This window comes from Lithobates pipiens, unplaced genomic scaffold (genome assembly GCF_037356315.1).
Source record: "Lithobates pipiens isolate NorthernLeopardFrog02 unplaced genomic scaffold, aLitPip1_a1.2 Scaffold_16, whole genome shotgun sequence".
Lineage (NCBI taxonomy): Eukaryota > Metazoa > Chordata > Amphibia > Anura > Ranidae > Lithobates > Lithobates pipiens.
Window position 1 is genome coordinate 135,112,719 of NW_027507748.1, and position 23,937 is coordinate 135,136,655.

The 23,937-nt window shown below is 45.7% G+C and overlaps 1 protein-coding gene and 1 long non-coding RNA gene across 2 annotated transcripts in view; one reads left to right on the forward strand and one right to left on the reverse strand.

Moving 5' to 3' along the window:
• The window catches only part of LOC143982082 (uncharacterized), a 195,413-nt gene that overhangs the window by 15,884 nt on the left and 155,592 nt on the right, over nt 1-23,937 (forward strand). The gene's annotated exons all lie outside the window — the stretch shown is intronic.
• Nucleotides 1-23,937, reverse strand: part of EXO5 (exonuclease 5) — a 43,330-nt gene that overhangs the window by 13,696 nt on the left and 5,697 nt on the right. Inside the window, exons 2-4 of the mRNA XM_077480487.1 lie at nt 20,693-20,756; nt 16,328-16,608; nt 5,694-5,798 (exon numbers count right to left, since the gene is read on the reverse strand). Coding sequence (XP_077336613.1) covers nt 5,694-5,798; nt 16,328-16,608; nt 20,693-20,756 — 450 coding nt within the window. The remainder of the gene's footprint in view (nt 1-5,693; nt 5,799-16,327; nt 16,609-20,692; nt 20,757-23,937) is intronic.

Sequence of the window (23,937 nt, forward strand, 5' to 3'; positions counted from 1 at the left end):
TTAGCACAACTGCTAAATCCCAGGATGGGACTTTTGTGATTCTGACTGGCTTGCGTCTAGCGACTGCCTTACAGAATCTAGCGACAAAAGGATTTTCCTGTAAGCGTTCATCTAGGTATACACTTAAGGCAGCTATCTGTACTTTAATAGTACTTAGGGTTAAACCCTTGTTTACACCTTCCTGTAAAAACTGTAGAATATTAGCCGTATTTATGTCCCGGCCATTCAGCCAGCTATTGAATTTTTTCCAGACTTTTTTGTAAATAGCTCTCGTGACTGGTTTGCGACTCTGTAGTAAGGTCGCAATTACCTCGTCTGACAGGCCCTTACTCCTTAAGATTTCCTCCTCAGTAACCACGCTGACAGCTTCAGTGTGGCGACCTGCGGATGGTAAAGAGGTCCCTGCGACAGGAGGTCCTGTCTGTAGGGAAGTCTTAGAGGCGGACAGTCTGTCAATTGTAGCAACGTTGTGAACCACGGTCTCCTGGGCCAAAAAGGTGCTACTAGAATCAAACAGGTTTTTTCCTTGAGGAATCTTGCTAGGACCCTCGGAATGAGATGAAGAGGGGGAAATGCATACGCCAGACTGAAAGTCCATGGAGTTTGCAAGGCATCTACCGCCAGGGGTTGATCTCCTGGGTTTAGCGAGAAAAAATTGGGAACCTTTGCATTTTTCCTGCTCGCAAAAAGGTCTACCTCTGGTTCTCCCCAGTGAGCTGTTATGAGATTGAATGCCTCTGGGTGTAAGGACCATTCTTGGTTCGAAATCCTCTGTCGACTCAAGAAGTCCGCCTTGTTGTTCAGCTCCCCTTTCAGGTGAACTGCAGAAATGGATTCCAGATTGGCTTCTGCCCACTGGAGAATGCGTCTGGCTACCAACATCAAACGAGGACTTCTGGTTCCTCCTTGTTTGTTTATGTATGCTACAGCCGTCGTATTGTCTGAACGGACTTGTAGATGGTGACCCTGTATTGCGGGGTGGAAAGCTAGAACAGCTCTCAGGATTGCTGTTAGTTCTTTCCAATTGGAAGAGAAACATTTCTCCTCCGGGGTCCACTTGTCCTGGACCCAGCTTGAGCCTAGGTGGGCTCCCCAGCCCCAACTGCTCGCATCCGTTGTTAGTGTTGAAGTGATAGGAAGGACCCAATGAACCCCTTTGTTTAGGTTCTCCCTGTCCTTCCACCACCAGAGGGAGCGTTTTACCCTTGAGGGGATCGATACCTCCTCCTCCAGATCTCCAGATACAGGATCTCCTGTGTTGGGGTTGTCTTGGATTTCTCCTGACTGACAATCCACCCTAATCGACTCAGACTGAGTTGAGTCAATTCTAGGTCCTGAGAAAGACGACTCTCTGAGTGGGCTGTTAGGAGCAGATCGTCTAGGTAGGGGATAATTGAGACTGATTGAAGCCTCAGAGGAACTAAAGCCTCTCCGAGAACCTTGGTAAAGATTCTCGGAGAGGATGATAGACCGAAGGGAAGTGCTCTGCACTGAAAGTGGTAAACCTTTGTGTCTATCTGCACTGCCATCCGAAGGAATTTCTGGCATTCCTCCCTTATTGGAATGTGCAGATAAGCATCCCTTAGGTCCAGGGTTGCCATAAATGTCTCTTTCTGCAGGAGATTCTTTATGGAATAAATGGACTCCATCCGAAATCTCTTGTAACGGATGGAGCGATTCAGTGGACGGAGGTTCATAATTAGTCTGAATCTCCCTGACGGTTTTCTTACCACAAAGATGTGCGAGTAAAAACCGTCCCCTTGTTCCTGAATAGGGACTGGTATCAATACTTCTTGATCTACCATTTCCCCTATTAGTAAAGGTAAGGCCCTGGCCTTTTCTGAGTGACTTGGAAGCTTTGTCACCAGAAACTTGGAAGGAGGGTTGCTGTGAAATTCCAGCGCATGACCCCTTTTTATTATGTTTAAGACAAACTCGTTCGAGGTTGTCTCTTCCCATTGAGGAAGAAATTTGCTTAATCTTCCTCCCACAGGAACCCTGACGTCACTGGGGTTTGGGATCCTGATTGGGGCGGCTAAACAGTATGCCCCCTTTTCCTTTCCCTTTATGTCCCGACCAATGTTTTTTGGGGGTTGAACTCTTCTCTGATTTAGAGGGTTCCTTAAAGGGACGAAAAATTTTTCTTTGAAAATTCTTCTTTTTTGCAGGAAAGGTTTTCTTTTTGTCCGCCGTCCTTTCTAAGGCGGAGTCTAATTCAGGCCCGAAGACTAAATCTCCTGTAAAAGGGACGCTGCACAGGCGGGTTTTAGACGCCGTGTCTCCCCCCCAGGTTTTCATCCATACTGACCTCCTTGCTGCCACTGAAAGTGCTGCAGATTTAGCCGTAAATTTAACGGAGTCCGTGGAGGCGTCAGAGATGAAACTGGTGGCCTTAAAAAGCATAGGGAAAGATTTCAAAAGCTCCCCCCTAGGAGTGCCTGCCTTTAAGTGTTCTTGTAGTTGCGATAACCAGAACTCCAGGTTTCTAGCTACACAGGAAGTGGCTAGAGCTGGTTTTAAGCCTGCCATAGAGGCATCCCAGGCCCTCTTTAAGACAATGTCTGTTCTCCTGTCCATGGGATCTTTCAGGTGGCCCATATCCTCAAAGGCCAGATCAGCCTGCTTTGAGATTTTGGACAGAGGGGCGTCTAGTTTTGGATTTTTATTCCAGACCGCCTCTGGGCTCTCATCAAAAGGGAACCTTCTCTTAAGGGATTTAGGAAAGAAAACCTTCTTGTCTGGTTCAGACCACTCCTTAAGGACAAGGTCAGAAAGCACCTTATGTATAGGAAAAACCCTTGCTTTCTTTTTCCCCAGAGCCTCATACATTTGATCATGTCTGGATAACTGAGTTTCTTCCTCCTCAATTTCCAGCGTATCATAGATAGCCCCCATTAGCTCATCTACTTCCTCGAGAGATAATCTATATTTTGAGGCTTTAGATGCTGCTTGATCCTCTTCCTGACCCGAGTCAGTGTCAGAGGATTCGGGGCTAATCAACGTGGGGCTAGGCTCCCTGACCATACGGGGCTCCCCTGAGCTGGGTGTTGTAAGGCATGGTGAGGATGAGATTATAGTTGTTTTACTCGTGGAGGCAGCTGCAGCTGATCCCACGTCAGTGATTAACTCCCGGAGGGACTTAAAGGTCGACGCCATTTCCTCTTTAAAGGAGCCCAAAAACTTTGCTAAAGGGGAATCTGCCTCAGATTTAAGCAAGCTTGCAATGCATTGCTTGCATAGGGCTTTGTTAGAGCCAGAGGACAACCTATTCCCACAATTAGGACACTTTTTGCGGCCTGTCTTGTCTTCCCTTGGCATCTCTTTAGCCTGAAAATAAGAAGACAAAGGATTTCTTAGCGTCAGCACCATGTCCCTCTTAGAATCACCACTAACAAACAACCTCACTGTGAGTAAACCGCCACCGTGGGGTACTACAGGGCCCAGCCTACAAACACCACCACTCCACCAGAGTAATAGCATGCCCAGCAGCCTACCTGGGTTTGGCTGGTGCCTGTCTCCGCCGGAGTATCCTGGGGAATAGCCTCCATGGTCCCCCTCTGACGCTCCGAATCCCGCCGCTAATCCGGTATAGCTGGACGCTGGTCGGGCTTTACAGGCACAGCGCTGGCTCTCCCTCTCCTCCTTGTACCCTTAGAGACCCGGAACCGGAAGTCTCGGCACGCAGTGATGACGCGGTTCCGCCGGAAGTGAACGCTCGGCGTCTCCGACCCCCTGCAACGAGGAGGGAAGATGGAAGGTTCCACTCACCACTCCTGGGGGAAACTGGCGTCATTCTGCCCCTGGCCACCTCGGCACTGGAAGGAGGAGGGTAACGGGTCTGCTCCGGTTCAGCTGGACGGTACCCGAGCCAAAGAAAAAAAGGTATGGACCCAAACTGCAGCCATAAACCAGGACCCGGTCCCTTAGGCTTGCAGGTTCTCAGGCAGCCCCTGAGAGGGGCCTCCAGGTTCCTGGCAACATGTTCCTCCGACGGAGGAAACACAAATGACTGACCAGGGACCTGAGGGACCGCCTTTTGAACTGTGGCAATGTGTTTCCTGTGTCGATGGGAGGAGCTCCATCTCTCAAGGGCTGTCCTGGAAGAACACTTGGGAAAAATATATTTTTTTTTTGCTAGAAAATTACTTATAACTCCCAAACATTATACATTTTTTTTTCTAACACCCTAGAGAATAAAATGGCGGTTGTTGCAATACCTTCTATCACACCAGCGCAGCGGTCTTACAAGCATACTTTTTTGGGGACAAAATACAAGTTTTGAATAAAAAAAAAAAAAAAAAAATAAGAGTAAGCAACAGTCAAGTTAGCCCATTTTTTAAATTGTGAAAGATAATGTTACGCAGAGTAAATTGATATGCAACATGTCACGCTTCAAAATTGCGCCCACTCATGGAAGGGCGACAAACTTTTACACTTAAAAATAACCATAGGCGACATTTAAAAAAATTGTACAAGTTGCATGTTTTGAGTTACAGAGGAGGTCTAGGGCTAGAATTATTGCTCTTGCTCTATCGATTGCGGCAATACCTCACATGTGTGGTTGAACACAGTTTTCGTATGCAGGCACTTTTGTGCTTTCATACTGGAGTGACAGGAGAGGTACTTTTTACAGGTTCTGAGATTTTAGTGCTATAGTGCCTATAAAGCGCCTCAGTGTGAAAGTAGCCTTACATTATACAGAGATGTAGGACTTCTTAAAGGACCAGAGGCACCAACTGTGTTTCTATGAAGTGCCATAGCATTATTTGTGTCCATATTGTAGCCTCTGGATTACAGTACATGGGTGCTTTTATAGCGGTGGACCTTCCCCGACATAAGGAGGCCATGTTGTTACCTCCACTTATAATTCATACTGAGTCTATATTTGGGTCATAGGGATCTGGTAACCTCCAGAACCAAATTTTATTGATGCAGACCCCTATGCACAGGCGCATTATGTCATACTTGTGTTGTGCTCAGTTGAAGAGCCATACAGCCTGTGACATCACAGAGGCCACCCAAGAATCCCTATGGGGCGGTGTCTGTGCACTTCAGGAGCATTTGATGATGTAAGTACAGTGCTCTTCAGCCATGATTCCTGGCACCCAGACCCATTAACAGGTGGAAGGTAGATGTTGGGACACCCAACGGGCTGCTACCTGCGTTGCCCTGGGGATTTTGCATCTGCAGTGCTTATCACTGGTGACCAAAGGTGGAGGGGTCCTGCGGAATACCTGCTAATCATCACCAAACTCACTAACTGGCTGGCTCCCACTGTGGTCGCCCCCATCCGAGGTTACCATGTAAGAGGAAGAAAGGTCAGTCAAGGTACAGAGATCTAGCAATTCAGTTCACAAGTCAACCGACTCTGTTATCTGCTCCTGAACTGAAAGGGACAGGAAACTATTGGGTATTAGGAGTTGAACGGATAATTTTTCCATTCCTGTCCCTTTTAAGTATGCAGATCCCCTCTCTCGTGCTTTGCCGTCATGGATCGAGGAGGGAAAATAGCAATTAGTTAAGTGCTAGCAAATAATATGATTATAATCTAAATTGTGAAGTAAACTGTGAACATTGACTTAAAGCTTGCATTTGCCTCACCAAGTGGTTAAACTGAGTAATACATCTTTTTATGATTGTTTGCAAAGTACAATTGTCCAACATTTATAATTTTACCTGTGTTTTTAACTTACCAGACTGTAAAACCGGAATCATTGCTAAAATATTGAGACATTTTATTGCCCAGATGTCTTCGCGAGTCTGTGTAGTCACCGATACGACATCATGTAGCTCCAACTCTAGTAAATATAAAAAAGTGGATGGTTACTTGGGCAAATCTACACAATGTATCAATAGGTGTGTGAATAATATTACATATGCTATGCCAGTTTTCTTTAAATAGTTACTACAATACTTTGCAGTACTTTAGTCCTCAGTTCAAATTATGACTAGGACATGCATTTGGACTAGAACTGCATTGAGCTTGCATGTTCTCCCTGTAGTTGCACGAGTTTTCCTCTGGGTACGCTGGTTTTCTTGCAGGAACCCTGCAGGTTCATTGGCTCCTGTCAGAATTGGTCCAATGCTATCAAAGTGCTTCTGGCTAGCATTAAATTAAATTAAAAAACAACCAACAAAACATTTTCTAGCTTTAGAAATAGCGTGAAAACATTAGGTTTTTAGTCCTTGTCCCCACTGGGGAGAATTCACCTAATGTCCTGTCTTGAGAACACAAGCAGGAATTATTCCTTTAATGCAAAAAAAATAAAAAAATAAAATAAAATAAAATGGACGTAGAAACAGGTTATTAAAGAGGAAGTAAACTCTCCCACTCTGATGCTTCTTTTCATTTAGTCCATTATAATAAGTAATTATCAGACTATAGCCACTGTAATCCAGCCCAAATCGCATATTACTTACTGTTTACAGAAACTTTAAAAAACGTATTTCTTCCATCCCTGCTCCATGCTGTGGTCTGATCTGACCTCCTCTATGGCTCAGCTTAGGCGCATATGCCTTGGACCGATGCTTTTTACTCTCTCCATATGGAAACAGTGTCACAAACGGTTCTCTCTCTCTCTTCTCCATGCTCACCCCTGTTGAATGTCATTTTTAATCCAGATATGCCTGACAGCCTCTCGGTGAAGAATATGTTTCCTTGGTATAGGTCTGGCATCTTCCAAGTTCGCCATCTGGTGCATCCGGTATCTCGCAAACTCCTATCCTTTCCTGAGCTTCAGGATAAATATGACATTCCAGATCGACTCTTTTTTTTCATACATTCAATTTAAACATTATTTCCACTCCAGATCCCCTGACCTGACTTTGGCCAACCCTAACACCTTTGAAACTTTGTGCTCCCAAGGTCCATGCCAGAAAGGACTTATATCCTCTATATATAGTGTCCTCCACAATTCAACCTCGCCCACCACGGAAACACATCTCTACATGAGAAGATGGGCTACAATTTTACCGTCCCCCTTAACCATTTCTCAATGGCAGGACATTTGGACTTCTACTTCTAAAGTCTCCAGATGTGTGGAGCAGAGAGAGACGGCCTATAAGATACTAATGTTTTGGTACAAGACCCCTGAAATGTTACATAAATATGATCATTCCATATCTAAGCTGTGTTGAAGATGCCTAAGAGATGAGGGCACCCATTACCATATTTTCTGGAGCTGCCCTTTGATTATACCTTTTTGGTCTATGGTCCAATCTCTACTACAATCTGTTTTAGAGGTAGTATCCCGTTAGACCCTAAACACTACTTGTTAGGCCTACCTATCGCGGCGTTATCTAAGCACGCCAAGAAACTGACAGCCTATATTCTCCTAGCTGCCAAGAGAGTGATTCCTGCTCTTTGGTTGTCCCCCTCCCCTCCGTCCCAGCCGCAGCTAATTTCTGCAATTGCATACATACGCAGGATGGAACGTATGACTGCGCTGGTACAAGACTCTCTACCTAAGTTTTCTAAAATATGGGACAGGTGGGACAATTCCACGTTTAACCCGGAGACGACTCCTTAATTTATGGCTCTTTACTCTCGGGAATGTTTTTCTCAGGTTTGATCTTGGGATTCATACTCCACGACCCCTCCCGCAAATACAAATACATCTCTTGGTCTATTTACATATCCTTATTGGTAGATTCGTGGTGTGTCCTTTTCCCCTTACCTTTTGACATGCTGTATTAAACTGTTAACATTTTATATCCCGCCTGCGGTGGTTTTCTTTGTTGCTGTTACATTGTCAATTTTGATTATTTGTATCGGAATGCACAAATTCATCTGTTGTACAAAAACCTTTTTCTCAATAAATATACATAAAAAAAAAAAAAAAAAAAAAATTATTTCCAGGGGTTAGGCCGCGTACACACGGGCAGACTGTATGGCCAACTTAGTCCGTCAGACAATCCGACAGACAGTCCGTCCTACTTTCGAATGAACGGACTTGACCACACACGATGAACAAACAGTCCGTTGAAAGCTTGCGCGGTGGCGTGTACAGCACGTACGACGGGACTAGAAATACGACGTCCAATACACAGCAATGCAACCTTTCGCCGTGTAAATCCTTTCTGAGCATGTGCCATACTTAGTCCGTCCAACTAGCCTACTCACGAGCGGACTGTCCGCTGAAACCAAAAGTTGGACGAACAATATTACGGAAATTCCGAAATACTTAGTCCGCCAGACTGCACGCTGAAAAAGTCCGCTGAAGCCCACACACGAGCGGACTGTCCGCTGAAATGTGTTTTGGCGGACTAAGTTGGACGGACAGTCCTCTCGTGTGTACGCGGCTTTAGGCAGCGTATTGTTTTCTGAGTCTACAGTGGAGTGTATTTCCACCCTTACATTGAGCACTTCCTGTACTGTTAACCAAGCCTCCTTCTCAATCCAACGTTTCTATGGCAACCCTGCTTTCCTGTTCATTACTTGCTTGTTTATTTCATAGTATTTACTTGTGCCAATGTCTAATGTTTGCCTTTGTCAGACTTATCAGCTTCAGCTGATAAGACTGCAGTGATGGCCAAGTTTAGACTGTATGTGAGGTCACATGGTGTGTAGGAGGAAGCTCTGAGTGATTAGCAGCCGCCTGGGAGTTCAGTGCTGTGTGCCGTAGGAAGTCCTGATAACAGATAGATAAGCATATAAATCAGGGGAGATCTGGGCATTCTCAGTGACTTCATTCTACAGAACAAAAAGGATTACAACAATACTAAGCAAGTAAGGAGATATCTACAAGCAGTGTTCATTAGGGTTTTTTATGCTGATTTACATGGGACAAAGTTGTGGGGGAGAGTTTACAACCACTTTTCGAATTCATAATTTTACTGTCCATAAGCAATTTAAGGGATATATAGTTTTCAATTTTTTTTTAAATAAACAAACCAAAGTAATTCGCTTTACATACCTACAGTATGCCCACCGCTCTACCTATAAATATATGTAAAATTTGTAATCAAATATACATTTACTGTAGTATATGGGAGTAACCATATTTTCTCTTTACATACTCAGGCACTGCATTCTGCTCTGCAGCTCTATAGAATAAAGAAGAAGCGAACACCTCTGAAAGCTTGTTCTGAAAGTGCAATTACAAGTATTGGTGCAAATAAAATAAAAATATGTATCGGAGAGACATTACTTAAAGCGGAAGCCCATATAAAATCTAAAATCCCTGCATCTATAGACACCAGGGATCTAAACACTAACCTCTCTATCCCTGTAAAGAAACTAAAGAAAAAAAAAAAAAAATGAATATACACATACCTTTTTGGAAACCGATCTGACACGCTGTGACCGGATCCCGTGCTGAGCTGTCAGCCACAGCTTCACTGTAGAGGCGGGTGCAGAGGAGACGAAGGACAATGGAAGCCCGATAGTAAGTCTATGGGGGACGTCACTTCCCTGTCATTTCACAGCCGTTGTCCTCCATGTCTTCTGCAGAGCTTCCGCCACTGAAAATCGGGTCGAAGCGAGTCAGGGCGGCTTCCAAAATGGTATGGATACTCATCTTTTCTTTACTGGTATAGAGAGATTGGTGCTAGATCCCTGGTGCCTATAGATGCAGGGATTTTAGATTCTGCATGAAGTTCCACTTTAACCACTTAGCGACTGCCCCACGTACATTTACTGCAGCAGGGCGGCCACTCTGTGCCAGACGTAATCTGACACTTTCGGGTCTGGGGCGCACGCCGCCAGTGACCTGCACCCACTGTGATTATACACAGCGGGAGGCCCAGCGGTGGGTACTACAGACTCGATGTCCCCCGGTGCCCGCTGATTGGAGAGTACAGAGGCAGAAAGACAATCTGCCTATATAAACAAGGCAGATTGTCGTTCTGTCAGAGGAGAAGGTACTGATCCCGCGTTTCTGCCAAGTAGGAACACAGATCTTTGCCTTTCTCCACAGTTAGTAAGCACGACTTAGGCATACATTTAACCCTTTGATCGCCTCCTGATATTAACCCCTTCCCTGCCAGGGTCGTTAGTTGCATATCGTTTTAGCACTGATTACTGCATTAGTGTCACTGGTCCCCAAAAAGTGTCAGTTAGGTGTTCGATTTTCCGCCACTATATCGCAGTCCCATTAGAAGGTCGCTGGTCACCGCCAATACTCGTTTAACCACTTGAGATCCGCGCTATAGTCAATTGACGGCTACAGCGCGGATCTCCTTTTCCGGGACTACGTCTATTGACGTAGTCCCGTGCACGAGCGGCCTGCGCGCCCCCTGAGGGGCGCGCGCGGCGCGCTCTGTGATCGGCGAGTCTCTTAGACCCCTCGATCCCGACCCCTTATCACGTGATCAGCTGTCAGCCAATGACAGCTGATCATGTGATATAACGGAGCCGGTAATCGGCTATTATTCCTCCTCGCGCTGTCAGCGCGGGGAGAAAAAAAAAAGCCGATCACCGGCGCTCGTGATCGGGACATCAGTCCCGATCATGGCCAGCACTGCTAGTGCCCACCTGCAACCCTGTCAGTGCCCACCTGCCCCCTGCCAATGCAACAATAAAAAAAGTAAGTGCCCTCCGTCAGTGCCACCCAGCAGTGCCCATAGTGCCACCCCGCAGTGCCCACAGTGCCACCCAGCAGTGCCACCCAGCAGTGCCCACAATCTGCCTTAACAAAGGTGCTGCACCCGTGCCACATATCCGTGCCCATCAGTGTCATCTACCAGTGCCCAGCAGTGCCGCCCATCAGTGCCCAGCAGTGCCACCTATCAGTGCCCATCAGTCCCATCTATCAGTGGTACCTATCAGTGCCCATCCGTGCCACCTTATCTGTGCCCATCGGTGCTGCCTTAAATCAAAATGATTTAAAACCCTGGGGGGGGTATATAGATGACATGGGTATTTCACTCCCTTTGATGTCCATCTGATGGGGTCAGGTATAGAACATAACTCCTTAAGGTTAGAGTTGAACCACAAGGGACTGTTGGGGGGAGGTCTGCCATGAATCAATAGACATTTTTGCCACTACCATTTGGAATTGGGAAGAGGATGGTTTGGATGATCGAAATGCCCGGTCCAAGTTGTGTACATACCCTATAGACAATGTTGTGGAGTGTCTCAAATGAGGAAACTACGGCTCCCTCAGTAGTGGTGCATTCATCATTACAGTTAGGGTGGAGCCAATCATGAATGTTAACCAGCTGGGATACTAGGTAGTAAAAGGTAGAAGTTAAGGAATGCCAGACCTGCCATATGTGAGAGGAGGTGCAGAGTTTCTAGTGCAACTCTAGGGGACTGCCCGTTCCAAAGGAACTCAATACAGATGGAGTCAATGCTTTTAAAAATAGATTTGGTAATTTTTCACAGGGAATTAGCCATAACATACAGTAGCTTAAAGCGGGGTTCCACCCTAAAGTGGAACTTCCGCTGATCGGAAACCCTCCCCCCCTCCGGTGTCACAATTCGCACCTTTCAGGGGGGAGGGGGGTGGAGATACCTGTCAAAGACAGGTATTTACACCCACTTCCGGGCATAGACTCCCGTGGGAGTCTACGCCATTTCCTGTCCTGCCACGCTGTCTGCTGGGACACACACGGGTCTCAGAGACAGCGCAGACAATTCCTATTGTGCTGCGCGACTCGCACATGCGCAGTAGGGAACCGGGAACTGAAGCCGATTCGCTTCACTTCCTGATTCCCTCACCTAGAATGGTGGCGGCAGCAGCCGAGAGCCGAGCGATCGGTCGGCCTCGGCATCGCTGGAACCCGGGACAGGTGAGTGTCCATTTATTAAAAGTCAGCAGCTGTAGTATTTATAGCTGCTGGCTTTTAATATTTTTTTTGTAGGTGGAATCCCTCTTTAAGCAAGTAACTTTAAGGACATTGGCTCTCCCCACGAGATCCAGGGGCAGATCTTTCCACTGCTTGGTCTGTGTCTGTAGTTGTAGCAGTAGGGGGCATAGATTATTGGCAATATAGAAGGATAATGGTAACTAAACTAACACCTAGATAGCTAAAAGGAGGTAGCAACTTGCAGTTTAGAGTTTGAGTGAATCAGCGGGAGTACAATTTGATCTAGTGAAAATAGGACAGATTGATCCCTGTTCAGAACAGTCACCAAACGTGTTAACTTCAGACAAGAGATTATCAAGAGATGTAGGAGTTTCCACTAGATAGACTAGAGTATCGTCAGCATAGAGAGATATAACACTCTTCAATCTCATTTATAGGAAGATCCTTAATAATTCGGAGAGCTATGGATCCGTACAGCAAGGGGCTCCATAGCCAAACCAAACAGGAGGGGCGATAAGGGACACTCCTGCCTGGTGCCTCTAGTAATTGGAAAGGGCTCAGAGTTAATTCTCAGTCGGGTAAGCAGTGATGTGTAGAGTAGCTGTATCCACGCTATGAGTCGAGGGCCATACCCATACAGTTGCAACACCCGAAATAGATAAGGCCACTCTACACTATCGAAGGCTTTACAAGTGTCTAGTGACACAATCACATGGGTAGAGGTATAAATTGTCAAATTGTGGAATGATCTACGAATATTAATTCTGGTTGAACAGCCTGGTATAAATTCCCCTTGATCACTCCCAACCAAATTTCACAACAACCTCAGAAATAGGTCTATGCCGTGTACACACGATAAGATTTTCCAACAACAAAAGCGTGAATTTTTTTTTTTTTTAAACGAAGGATGTTGGCACCAACTTGTCTGGCATACACACGGTCACACAGATGTTGTTGGAAATTTCCGAACGTCAAGAACGCGGTGACGTACAACTCGTACGATGGGACTATAAAAGAAAAAAAAAAAAAAAAAAAAAAGGTAGTTCAATAGCCAGTGCGCCACTCGTACTTGATTTCGAGCATGCATGGAATTTTGTACGTTGTACACACAATCGGAATTTCCAACAACAACTTTTGTTGTCGGAAAATTAGAGAACCTGCTCTCAAATATTTGTGTGAGAAAATTCTGACAGCAAATGTTCGATGGACTTTCTGACAACACGCTCACATCGAACATTTCCCGCCATGAAATTCCGATCATGTGTACGTGGCATCAGAGACACATTTGAGCGGATATTTCCATGGTTTGAGTATCAAAATAATTAAATCCTCTCTCATAGGAGGAGGGAGCACTCCATCTTTCAGGGCCTTATTATATGCAATGAGTAAGATACGACTCAAGGTGTCGAAATTGTGCACACCATTCAGTCGGAAATCCATCCAAGCCCGGCATCTTATGAGTCGGGAGCTGCAAAATTGCCAGGGAGAGCTCCCTCAACAGAGAAAGGTTTGTCCTGTTCAATCCGGTCTTGGTCACAAAGTCGGGGAAGCACCGTCTGGGTCAAGTAGTCATCCAGTTGGGCATCAATTGGTGTATTAATCACGATAGAAGGCGAGGAAGGTGTCTGTTATCGCCTGAGGGACATCGCTAATCCTATCTTGAGTAGTTTGAATCCTAGGGATAGAGATGGGAGTACGGTCCGGCCTAGTTAGATATGTAACTATGTAGCCATGAGGTCCGGGTAGCCGGATCAGGATATATGCTGCCTCTGCAGCTACCATCTTATTTTCTAGATCTTCAGTGCACTGCTGGGTGTTCTTGCGTAGAATTCCAGTAATGGACATAAAGGTGCCTCATAGCACAGCCTTAGAAGCCTCCCAGGCAGTTGGGGACCCAACGGTGCTCTGATTTGTACGCCAATAATTCGCAATGTTCTTCCTGCAGTCAATCTGTACGATCTCATTCTCCAATCAATGGGAGTTCAGCCCAAGACAAAAGTACTCATGTTTAGCAGGAGGAGATCCACAGAAAGGGGGGGCATGATCAGACACCCTAAGGGGAAGGTAGGAAGGGCCTGCACAATCGGGAGTACTTCAACAGTATAAAATGCCAGATCTATACGTGACATAGTGACATAGTGTGAACGGAGTCAGAGTGGCAAGAAAAAACGTTGCTCCTCTGGGTGCTTTCACAGCTCAGTGAGACCATACACCTGGGTACAGTCAATAAATGAAGGGTAGGGTTCACCCCCACCCCACAAGCTGTCCATGGCAGGATCAAGAACAGCATTAAAAGTCCCCAACATAGAGCAGGGGGCCAGGGATTCTAGACAGCAGCATCAGGGATACATTGGAAAGCAGGTCTGAGGAAAATGGGGGAGGAACATATACGTTCACTAGTGTAAATATTATGGATATAATTCAGATAGTAAGTATAATGAATCTTCCCTCTGGATCCATCTAAAGCCACAAGATTTCCCCCACGAGAGAGATTTTGCTAGCAGGATAAAAACCCCAGAGGAGTAGTTGGTATGTGTGGCATGGTACTGTGTAACCAACCAAGGGCATTTAAGGGACCGCAGTTTAGCATTGGTGAGGTGAGTCTCTTAAAGGCGGACAATATGTGGCTTGTATTTAAGGAAGGAGAATACCAAGGACCGTTTAGGAGGGGTGTTCAAATCCCTGACATTCCAAGAGATCAGTTTTAGCACATTAGTCATATTCAATCATATACAGCATAACACCATAGGGAGGATCATGGGTAGATGCAATACAACATATAATGAAAAAAAAAAAAAAAAAAGAAGAAGAGGGGGGGGGGGGGTGGAATACTGCGCTAAACCCAAAATATAAAACAGTGATCAAATGCAACAGCTAACACCCAAAACAAAGTTCAAGCAATATGTGGAAAATTAAGTGTAACACTCAAACTTGTACTCATACAAATGAGAACAAGAGGTGACAAAATATATATTGCACCTAAATTCAATAGTGATGCTAATCAAACACTGGTGATGAATATAAAGCAAACGATATACAAAAGTAAGATATTGTGAAATATAAAACAAGTGTAAACACTAAATAGTGATAGTGAAACACAACAGGATGTGGGACATGGTCCATATAACAAGTGTATGAAAAAAATGGAAAAGTTTTAAACTCAGTTTCCGGATGGAATAGTTGATATATGGTCCCGGTAGACCAGTCGGTAAACCTGTGGACACCTCAGAACAATGGGATGGAAGCGGTAAGCCCCGTACACACGAGCGGACTTTTCAACATCCAAAGTCCGACGGACTGATTCCGTCAGACTATTCGATCGTGTGTGGGCTGCAACGGACTTTTGACTCGCCAAAGTCCGAAGGACTTTAGAATATGGAACATGCTTCAAATTTTTCCGAAGGAACTCCGCCGGACCCGGTCCCTTCGAAAAATTCGCTCGTGTGTATGCTATTCCGACGGACTAAGACCGACGCTAGGGCAGCTATTGGCTACTGGCTATGAACTTCCTTATTCAAATCCAGTCGTACGTCATCACGTTCGAATCCGTCGGAGTTTAGTGTGATTGTGTGTGGCCAAGTCCACTCAGCCGAAAAGTCCGTCAGAACTCCGGCAGAACTCCGACGGAACTCCTTCGGAAGTCTGTCGGACATAAGTCCTCTCGTGTGTACGGGGCTGTAGGGTACTCTTACCAGCTGTGATGGTCCCACCTACCATATGGCAGTGGGTCAAATGAGCTCGTAATCCTTCTGAAGATGTGATAATCGATGAGCAGTCCCAAATCGCAGGACCGAAAGGAACCAACAACCGGCAGCCAAATGCGTCCAAGACCCGTCCACGAAAGGATGGTGAATGGATGGTCAACATTATCAAAATGTAAAATAAGGAATAAGGTGCTCCATATGGTGCAGCTCAACCAAGCATGCCCAAATAAACCATGCTTGATTGATCTGCACCATATGGAGCAAAGAAGGAAAGAAGGGGTGGGTGCAGTCCTCAAGTCATCTGTAGCAATGGAGTGTGGGAGGCAAAAAGAATAGGGTGACCCACAGGTGCTCAAGTTTTCTTCAGGAGACATCAGTAGTGAGGCAGAGAGGAAGAAAAGCTACAGAGTACAGCATTAGTTGCGGTGTTGTCTAGGTTGTTTCCCAAAACGAGCATCTATCCAGGCCATAGCCTCTTTTGGACAAGTGCAGAAGTGGGCTTTACCCTCATGGATGAGCCACAGCTTAGCCCCTCCCACCCACAACCTTCTGCGGGACCATTTACAAAGTGCAACAAGGCTTGTGCATGCACAGAGGAGCCGCAAGGAATCACAGCCGGCTACCCACAGTAAACATGTCAGTGCCAGGGATGCAGTGACCGGCAAAGAACCAGTTCCGGTGACAATGGCGCTGGACCCCTGGACAGGTGAGCATCCCTTTTTATTAAAAGTCAGCAGCTACAGTAATTGTATTTTTTCATACAGGGCGAAGAACCACTTTAAATATACATTTAGTTATGAGTGGAGATAAACTTAAATTTTCATTTCAAAAGAAGACAAGAGATTCAAAACAAATTACAGGAAATGCCTCACCTCTGGCTAAATGTATACTTGATCCCTCATTCATTGCAGCCGTCTTTGCTGGTCTGAGAGTTATTGGCTGCTCAATTTTGTACACCATCTGTTGTTCACACCACATCTGGGAGCAAATGTTTGTCACAGCCAAGTGCCTCATATGATATTTCTGCAGTGGGGTCAATGATTCTTGTTTCCTTTTCCTCGCTGTGATCTCTAATGGACCAGGTATTTCACTGCAGCTTAATCCTGCATGATTGTGGAGCTGACCTTCAGCTGGTGCGTTCACATCTACATCACTACAAAAAGAAAAAAAGGTAAAGGACTAAAATATGACTACTGTGAAATTAAAATTAGAGATGCGCCGGAAATTTCATCTGCCGAAACAGATCGGGCGTAAATAGTGTTATCAGCATTTTGCCAATAAGAGAAAAAGGTGCCGATACTGGCACCAAAAACTCACGATTTTACCACAATTTTACTGTGCTTATAGTTTCAACAAGGAGCTGCGTTTTTGGTGCTGTTTTTTAACCACTTCAGCCCCGGACCAATTGTCAGCCTAAGGACCAGAGGTCTTTTTACAATTTCGCACTTTTAACTGGTAATTGCGCGGTCATGCAATGTTGTACCCAAACGAAATTTGCGTCTTTTTCTTCCCACAAATAGAGCTTTCTTTTGATGGTATTGGATTGCCTCTGTAATTTTTATTTTTTGCGATATAAATGGAAAAAGACCGAAAAATTTTGAGAAAAAAAAAAACAAAAAAAAAAAGTCATACATTTAGGGCAAAATGTATTCAGCCACATGTCTTAAAATGTCAATAAGCGTATATTTATTGGTTTGCGCAAAAGTTATAGCGTCTACAAACTAGAGTACATTTTCCGAACGGGCTACTTGCCCACACACGGCACTTTTTCAGTGGACTAATACGGCGTACTAAGTCCGCCGTAATATCCGCCCTACTTTTGAAATGAACGGACTCGCCCACACACGCGCAGGAAAGTCCACTCATTTCGAGCGGGTCTCCAGGTAGGCGGGGCCCGCGAAGGAGACGTGGCGCAGCCCCCCCTTCCCCAAGGCACCCCCCATGTTGAGGGCACGCGGCCTGGTATGGCTCAGGAGGGGGGGCTGCTCGCTCGTCCCCCCCTTTCCTGGCCGGCCGGGTAGCGTGCTCTGAAAAGGGTCTGATGTGGACCTGGGGGGAACCCCCCACGCCGATTTTTTCAGCGTTGGGATTCCCCTTTAAGCCCATGCCAGGTGGCGGGGCCAGCGACGTCTCCTTCGCGGGCCCCACCTACCTGGAGACCCGCTCGAAATGAGCGGACTTTCCTCCGTGTGTGTGGGCGAGTCCGTTCATTTCAAAAGTAGGGCGGATAGTACGGCGGACTTAGTACGCCGTATTAGTCCGCTGAAAAAGTGCCGTGTGTGGGCAAGTAGCCCGTTCGGAAAGTCGGACGGAAACAGTCTGGCGGGAAGTCCACCAGACTAAGTCCGTCGGATAGTCCGCTACGTGTGTACGCGGCATAAATGATATATTGCTCACACATGCTATGGACATAAGTGAAATTACACCACAAAATAAATTCTGCTGCTTCTCCCGAGTACGATACCACATGTGGGGGACTTTTTGGGAGCCTAGCCATGTACGGGACCCCGAAAACTAAGCACTACCTTCTGGATTTAAATATAAAACGCTACCAAAAAAAACTGTTAGTGATCGCAGGGATCAGGCCTGACTCTGCGAACGCTGCAGTTAAGTGTTTAGTGTTTTGTAAGTGACAGTGATCGATCAATACTGCACTTGGGTGGGCTGAGCAGAGGGGCAAAACACAGGTGCTAGCAGGTATCTGGGCTGATCCTGCTAACAATGCGTTTTTTTGGAACCCTAAACTGCTGGGGACGCTAGTATAGATCTGATCAGTCAGATATTGATCTGTTCAGATTCTATACCACTACGGGAGGTTTATGCTTTGCGCGTGGGTGTTAGCGGTACTGGCACTAACCTAGCGCTGCCTGGGGCGACGCAGACCCTGACCCTAAAACCTAATTGATATCACCCGCTGGTTGATCAGGGGGTTAAACCTTTATTGGGTAACAAATGGTGGGTGCCCTGATGCTATAAAAAGCAAACTAACAAACCAGAGTCACCCGTAACACTTATACGGTGATCACTGGTGAAAGGGTTAACTAGGGGCAATCAGGGGGGTTCAAATTTTTATTATTAGGTAGTATATGGGGTCCCTGGCGCTATATAAAAACCTGACGGGGAACCTAAATAACTAACTGGCTAACCAGCGTCACCAGTGACACTTATACGGTGTTTGTTGGTGAAAGGGTTAACTAGGGGCAAACAGGGGGTTAAAACCATTATTGGGTAGTATATGGGGGTACCTAGTGCTATAAAAACCTGGTGGTGAACCTAAAAAAATACCTAGCTACCTAGCAACACTAGTGACACTAATGCAGCGATCAGAAAAATTATCGCTTAGTGACACTGGCAAAAGGGGGTGAGAGGGTTAACTAGGGGCAATCAGGGGGTTAAAACCATTATTGGGTAGTATATTGGGGTACCTAGCGCTATAAAAACCTGGCGGTGAACCTAAAAAAATAACTAGCTACTTAGCGGCACCAGTGACATTAATGCAGCGATCAGAAAAACGATTGCTTAGTGACACTGGCAAAAGGGGGTGAAAGGGTTAACTCTAGGGGCAATCAGGGGGTTAAACCTTTATTGGGGGGGTAGGGGGCTACCCTGGACCTAACACTAACTGCCCTGACAGTTTTTACTGTCACAACTGACACTAAATGCAGTGATCAGTAAATAAATGATCACTGCAATCAGTGACACTGTGACTGGGGGGGGGGGGGGATTTGTGTGCCTATGTGTGTCTACATGTCAGTGTAGTGTTTGGTGCACACTTACTTTCAGTGTTCTCCTCGTAGTCCGGTCAAAAAGATCACCCGAGGAGAATGACATCACTTCCTCCCTGCCTGTGTTTACTATATACAGCGGGGGAAGCTTCTCATTCGCCAGGAGCGATCGAGAGGGGGTGGCCATCCCCTCATCCCGGATCGCTCCTGCAGCGAAACGGACCGCCGCATCCAGCGGGAGGGGGTCCGATTGGACCCCCCACCTGCTGGAAGGCGAGCACGTACATGTACGTGCTTGTGCCTGTCGGTGTCATTGCACCGACGTACATTGCCATGCGGCGGTCCTTAAGTGGTTAACTGACCAAAAATGCAGCAAGCAAGATTTTTAACACCACAACGGAAGTGCAACGGACCAGTGTGAACACATACATAGAATTTAAAAAGGTTAAAATTTTCATGAGTTTTTCTTGTGCTAAAGGTGTCAATAATGGCTGACAATAAATTCATATTCATTTAGACCTCTTTAGCACCTGAAAAATGCCTCCAGTGTGTGGAAGTCCTGCAAGCAGCATCTCTGGGGCGGTGGAAGAGTGGTGTATACACCGCTCCTAAACCGCCCCTGGCCATTGAAATGAATGGCACTGCTGCCGAAGCGCCTGCAAAGCGTTTTGGCAGAGGTGCTACACTGGTGCATTTAACCCTTTCTTTGACCGCTAGCGGGGGATAAAAGTGCCCGCTATAGGTGAATAGCGCCGCTAAAGCGATGGTAAATCACTGCTACAACTAGTGGCGCTTTACTGCTAATGTTGCCCGCAGCTCAGTGTGAAAGTGCTCTTAAATTCATGATGTTAATTAAAAAAAAAAAAATAATCAAATATAATACAATTATATATAAAAATATTTTTAAAACCTGTAATTTTCGGCCAAGTGCATCCTGCATTTTCAGTGCCAAAATTTCCATTTGGTGCACCTCTAATTAAAAAATGGCATTTTAGTTAAAAGACTAGGACTAAACCTAAAAATTTAAAAAAATTAACACAGGTGATCAGCTCACAACTTATCCAACGCCATTGTAGATGCTGATTATATTTTTACCAATCCTGGCCTTAAAGTGATTAGAAAACATTTATTATATTGCAGCTTATCAATTCTTAGATCTGGTGGCTGCATTAGTTTTCACTTTTACTTCATCTGGATACACAAAGTAGTTATGATGATATGTACAGTTTTAATAACATGTCAAAGTTGCAAAATTGTGTTCAGACATTAACATTTGTTATACCCTCTGTCAATGGGTCGAGGATTGGTAAATTGCAATATATTACAGATGTATTACTGTGCAACATGCGTTGAGAGAGCGTTTACATTTTACCATGCACTACTGCAGCGCACAAGTGTGTATGGGCCCTCACACTTAGACAGCACATTCATTTTCAAGTGATAAACAATATTTTTCAGCAATTTTATATATTTTGTGCTTTTAGAATTTATTTAAAACAGGATTTCACGTACCTTTTTCTAGGGCTTGTATTGTCTAAGGTTTCCAAACCCTCTCCATCTGCTATACATGCATCACCTGTAAAAAGGAATATTAATGTACAGTATATTCTAGTTTACCTAGCAATTGACTACAGTTTGTAAAAATGCAAATTGAAGCGAAGTTCCACCCAAAAGTGGAACTTCCACTTTAAGCACTCCTCACCCCCTTACGTTACCATTTTTTTTGGGGGGGGGGGGGTGGGTGCTTAGTTTTGAAGGGGACTTCCTGGTTCTGGCTACAGGCTGCCCCTCCTCTCCCCCTAGGCAGCCCTTCTCTCTCAGCAATCTTCTGGGACACGTGACAGGTCCCAGAAGATTGCCTGTCCACTAGGAGAATGCAGCGCGACTGTGTGCCCGGCCGTGAAGCCGCAAGCTATCACAGTCGGGTTCCCACAGTATCAATGGAGGTGCCAAGGAAGGGAGGGGGGGTAGAAGCAGGGCTCCATGCGGCCGAATCGCTGGACTGTGGAATATGTAAGTGCCTGTTTATTAAAAGTCAGCAGCTAAACTTTTTGTAGCTGCTGACTTTTAGACCCCTTTCACGCTGCTGAGCCTATAGTGTCGGAGGTAAAACGCCGCTATTTTTAGCAGCGTTTTAACGTCGGATTTGCGGCGCATTTCGGCTGCTAGCGGGGCGCTTTTACCCCCCGCTAGCAGCCGAGAAAGGGTTAAAACCGCAATAGCGGCGTTTTGCCAGCGGTATAGCTGCGCTGCCCCATTTCAATGGGGCGCAGCGGTGGAGGAGCTATAAAAACACAGCTCCAAAGAAGCTGCTGGCAGGACTTTTCCTGACGTCCTGCCAGCGCAACGATCCGGTGTGAAAGCCCTCGGGGCTTTCACACTGGAGACAAAGGAGCAGCAGATTGAGGGCAGATTGCAGGCCCTATTTCTAATGCTATTTCTAATGCTATAGTGCCTGCATAACGCCCTCGGTGTGAAAGGGGTCAAAATTAAAAAAAATAAATAAATCCGGGAACTCCGCTTGAACCTGATTGTGTCAACAGAAAACTAACTGAAATTTGTATCATGTGTTCTAGAAGGTACATTGTGTGTACTGAAAAGCGACACGAATTCTTATTTCAGATTTTACAGCAAAAACCTGGGATTTAGAAGAAGAAATCTAGGCAGAGTGGGCTCAATTCACTAAGGGTTAAATACCGCACAAGTATTAGCGTTAAAATAACTCATGCAGTACTTGTAAAAGGCACAAGGTTTTTTACCTTCATGTATTCTATGCAGGAAGGTAAAAAACCTTTAGGCTGGGTTCACACCGCCGCACTCTCCGGCTCACAGTCTGGTGCGTCCCCATTCACAGTTTCAGCCCTAATTTTTGGCAGAATTCTGACCTGAAATGGATCAAAAGACACACAGGACTCCTGTGCAATTCGCACTGGAGCTGTTGTGGAGGTGTGTGAACCGACTCCATAGAGAGCCAGTCACATTCTCATACTATGCGAACTGGATGTGGAGAAACCCGCATCAAATTCACATAGGTGTGAAACCAGCCTCAATGTGCAGCAGCCCCCGCCAAATACTTACCAGAGCATCATCTTGGTCCAGCGATGTACACGGGAGACTTGCCTCTCCAGGGACTCGCTCCCCTGATTGGCTTTTGGCAGCAGTGTGAGCCATTGGCTCCTGCTGCTGTAAATCACAGCCAGTGAGCCATCAGGAGATGGAGGGTGGGGGCGGGGGGGGGGGGGGGGGACGTGGAGACACGGCTCCATGTATGAATGAACACACAGAGCTGCAGGTAGGGATCGTGCCTTCTTGGGTTTCCCTAGAGCTGTGATAGCAAACCTTGGCACCCCGGATGTTTTGGAACTGCATTTCCCATGATGTTCAACAACACTGCAGAGTGCATGAGCATCATGGGAAATGTAGTTCCAAAACATCCGGGGTGCCAAGTTTCGCCATTACTACCCTAAAGCAAGCCGCTTGCTGTGGGGGCACCCAGAAGCACTGGCATGGGACCCGACGAGGGGAAACCATTGCACAGAGCAGGTAATGCTAACAGGTTTGTTATTTAATCACTTGGCTACCGGGCCATAACTGAAAGACAGCTACAGCGCAGTCAGCTAGTTCTGGGAGGGCGTCCAGGGACATCTTCCCGAACTCGCGCTTTCCACGCACCCCCTGGGGCGCACACGTAGAAGTATCCAGATCACAGCAAAGGGCCAATGACAGCGGCCCTTTACCACGTACAATGATGGAGCGATCACATTGTAAATATCCAGGTCATGTATGGGTTAAACTCTCTCCTCTCCTCACACCGATACAGCATGTGAGGAGAGGAGAGATATCGAGGGAAGCACAATAAGTCTAATTGATTTTTATTGTGCTTCACAGCTCCCCCTGTGCCACTACTGTTCCCATCAGTGCCCCCTGTACAACTACAGTGCCCATCAGTGTCCCCTGTACCACTACAGTGCCCCTGTGCCACTACAGTGCCCCCCAGTGATCTGCATTGCCCCTAAAGTGCTCATCTGTGCCAATATAGTTCCCATTAGTGCCATATCAGTGCCACTACAGTGCTCATCTGTGCCACTACAGTGCCCATAAGTGCCAACCTATCAGTGGATCCATATTGGGCATCTGTATGTGGTCAGGCTGTGGAAAAGTCTCCCACGTGTGGTATTGTCATACTCAGGAGGAGTAGTAGAATGTGTTTTGGTTGTAATTTGTGGTATGCACATGCTATGTGTTGGAAATATCTTATAAATGGACAACTTTGTGTAAAAAAAAACAAAAACAAAAAAAAAAAAAAAAGGGTTTCTTTTTCATTCCACATTTTCCAAAAACCTGTGGAAAAAAATTACATGTTCAAAAGACTCATAATACCTCTTAGGTTATATGTTGGGGTATTTGCTTTCCAAAATGGGGTCATTTCTGTGGGTATTTCCATTGTTCTAGTGCTCCAGGGCCTTCAAATGTGTGATAGGTTGTCAGGAAATTATATGTGTAATTTATGCTCCTAGATCGCCTGAAATTTATAATATATATATATATATATATATATATATATATATATATATATATATATCTCAACTTTATAAAACTCAAAATACCTTGAAATGTCTACTTTCCAAAAATGGGTCATTTGGGGGGTATTTGTACTTTCCTGGCTTGTTAGCATCTCAAGAAATGATAGCACCATAGCTTGTAGACGTACACAGACCAGATATATACTTATTTGGGTTATTTTTACCAAAGATATG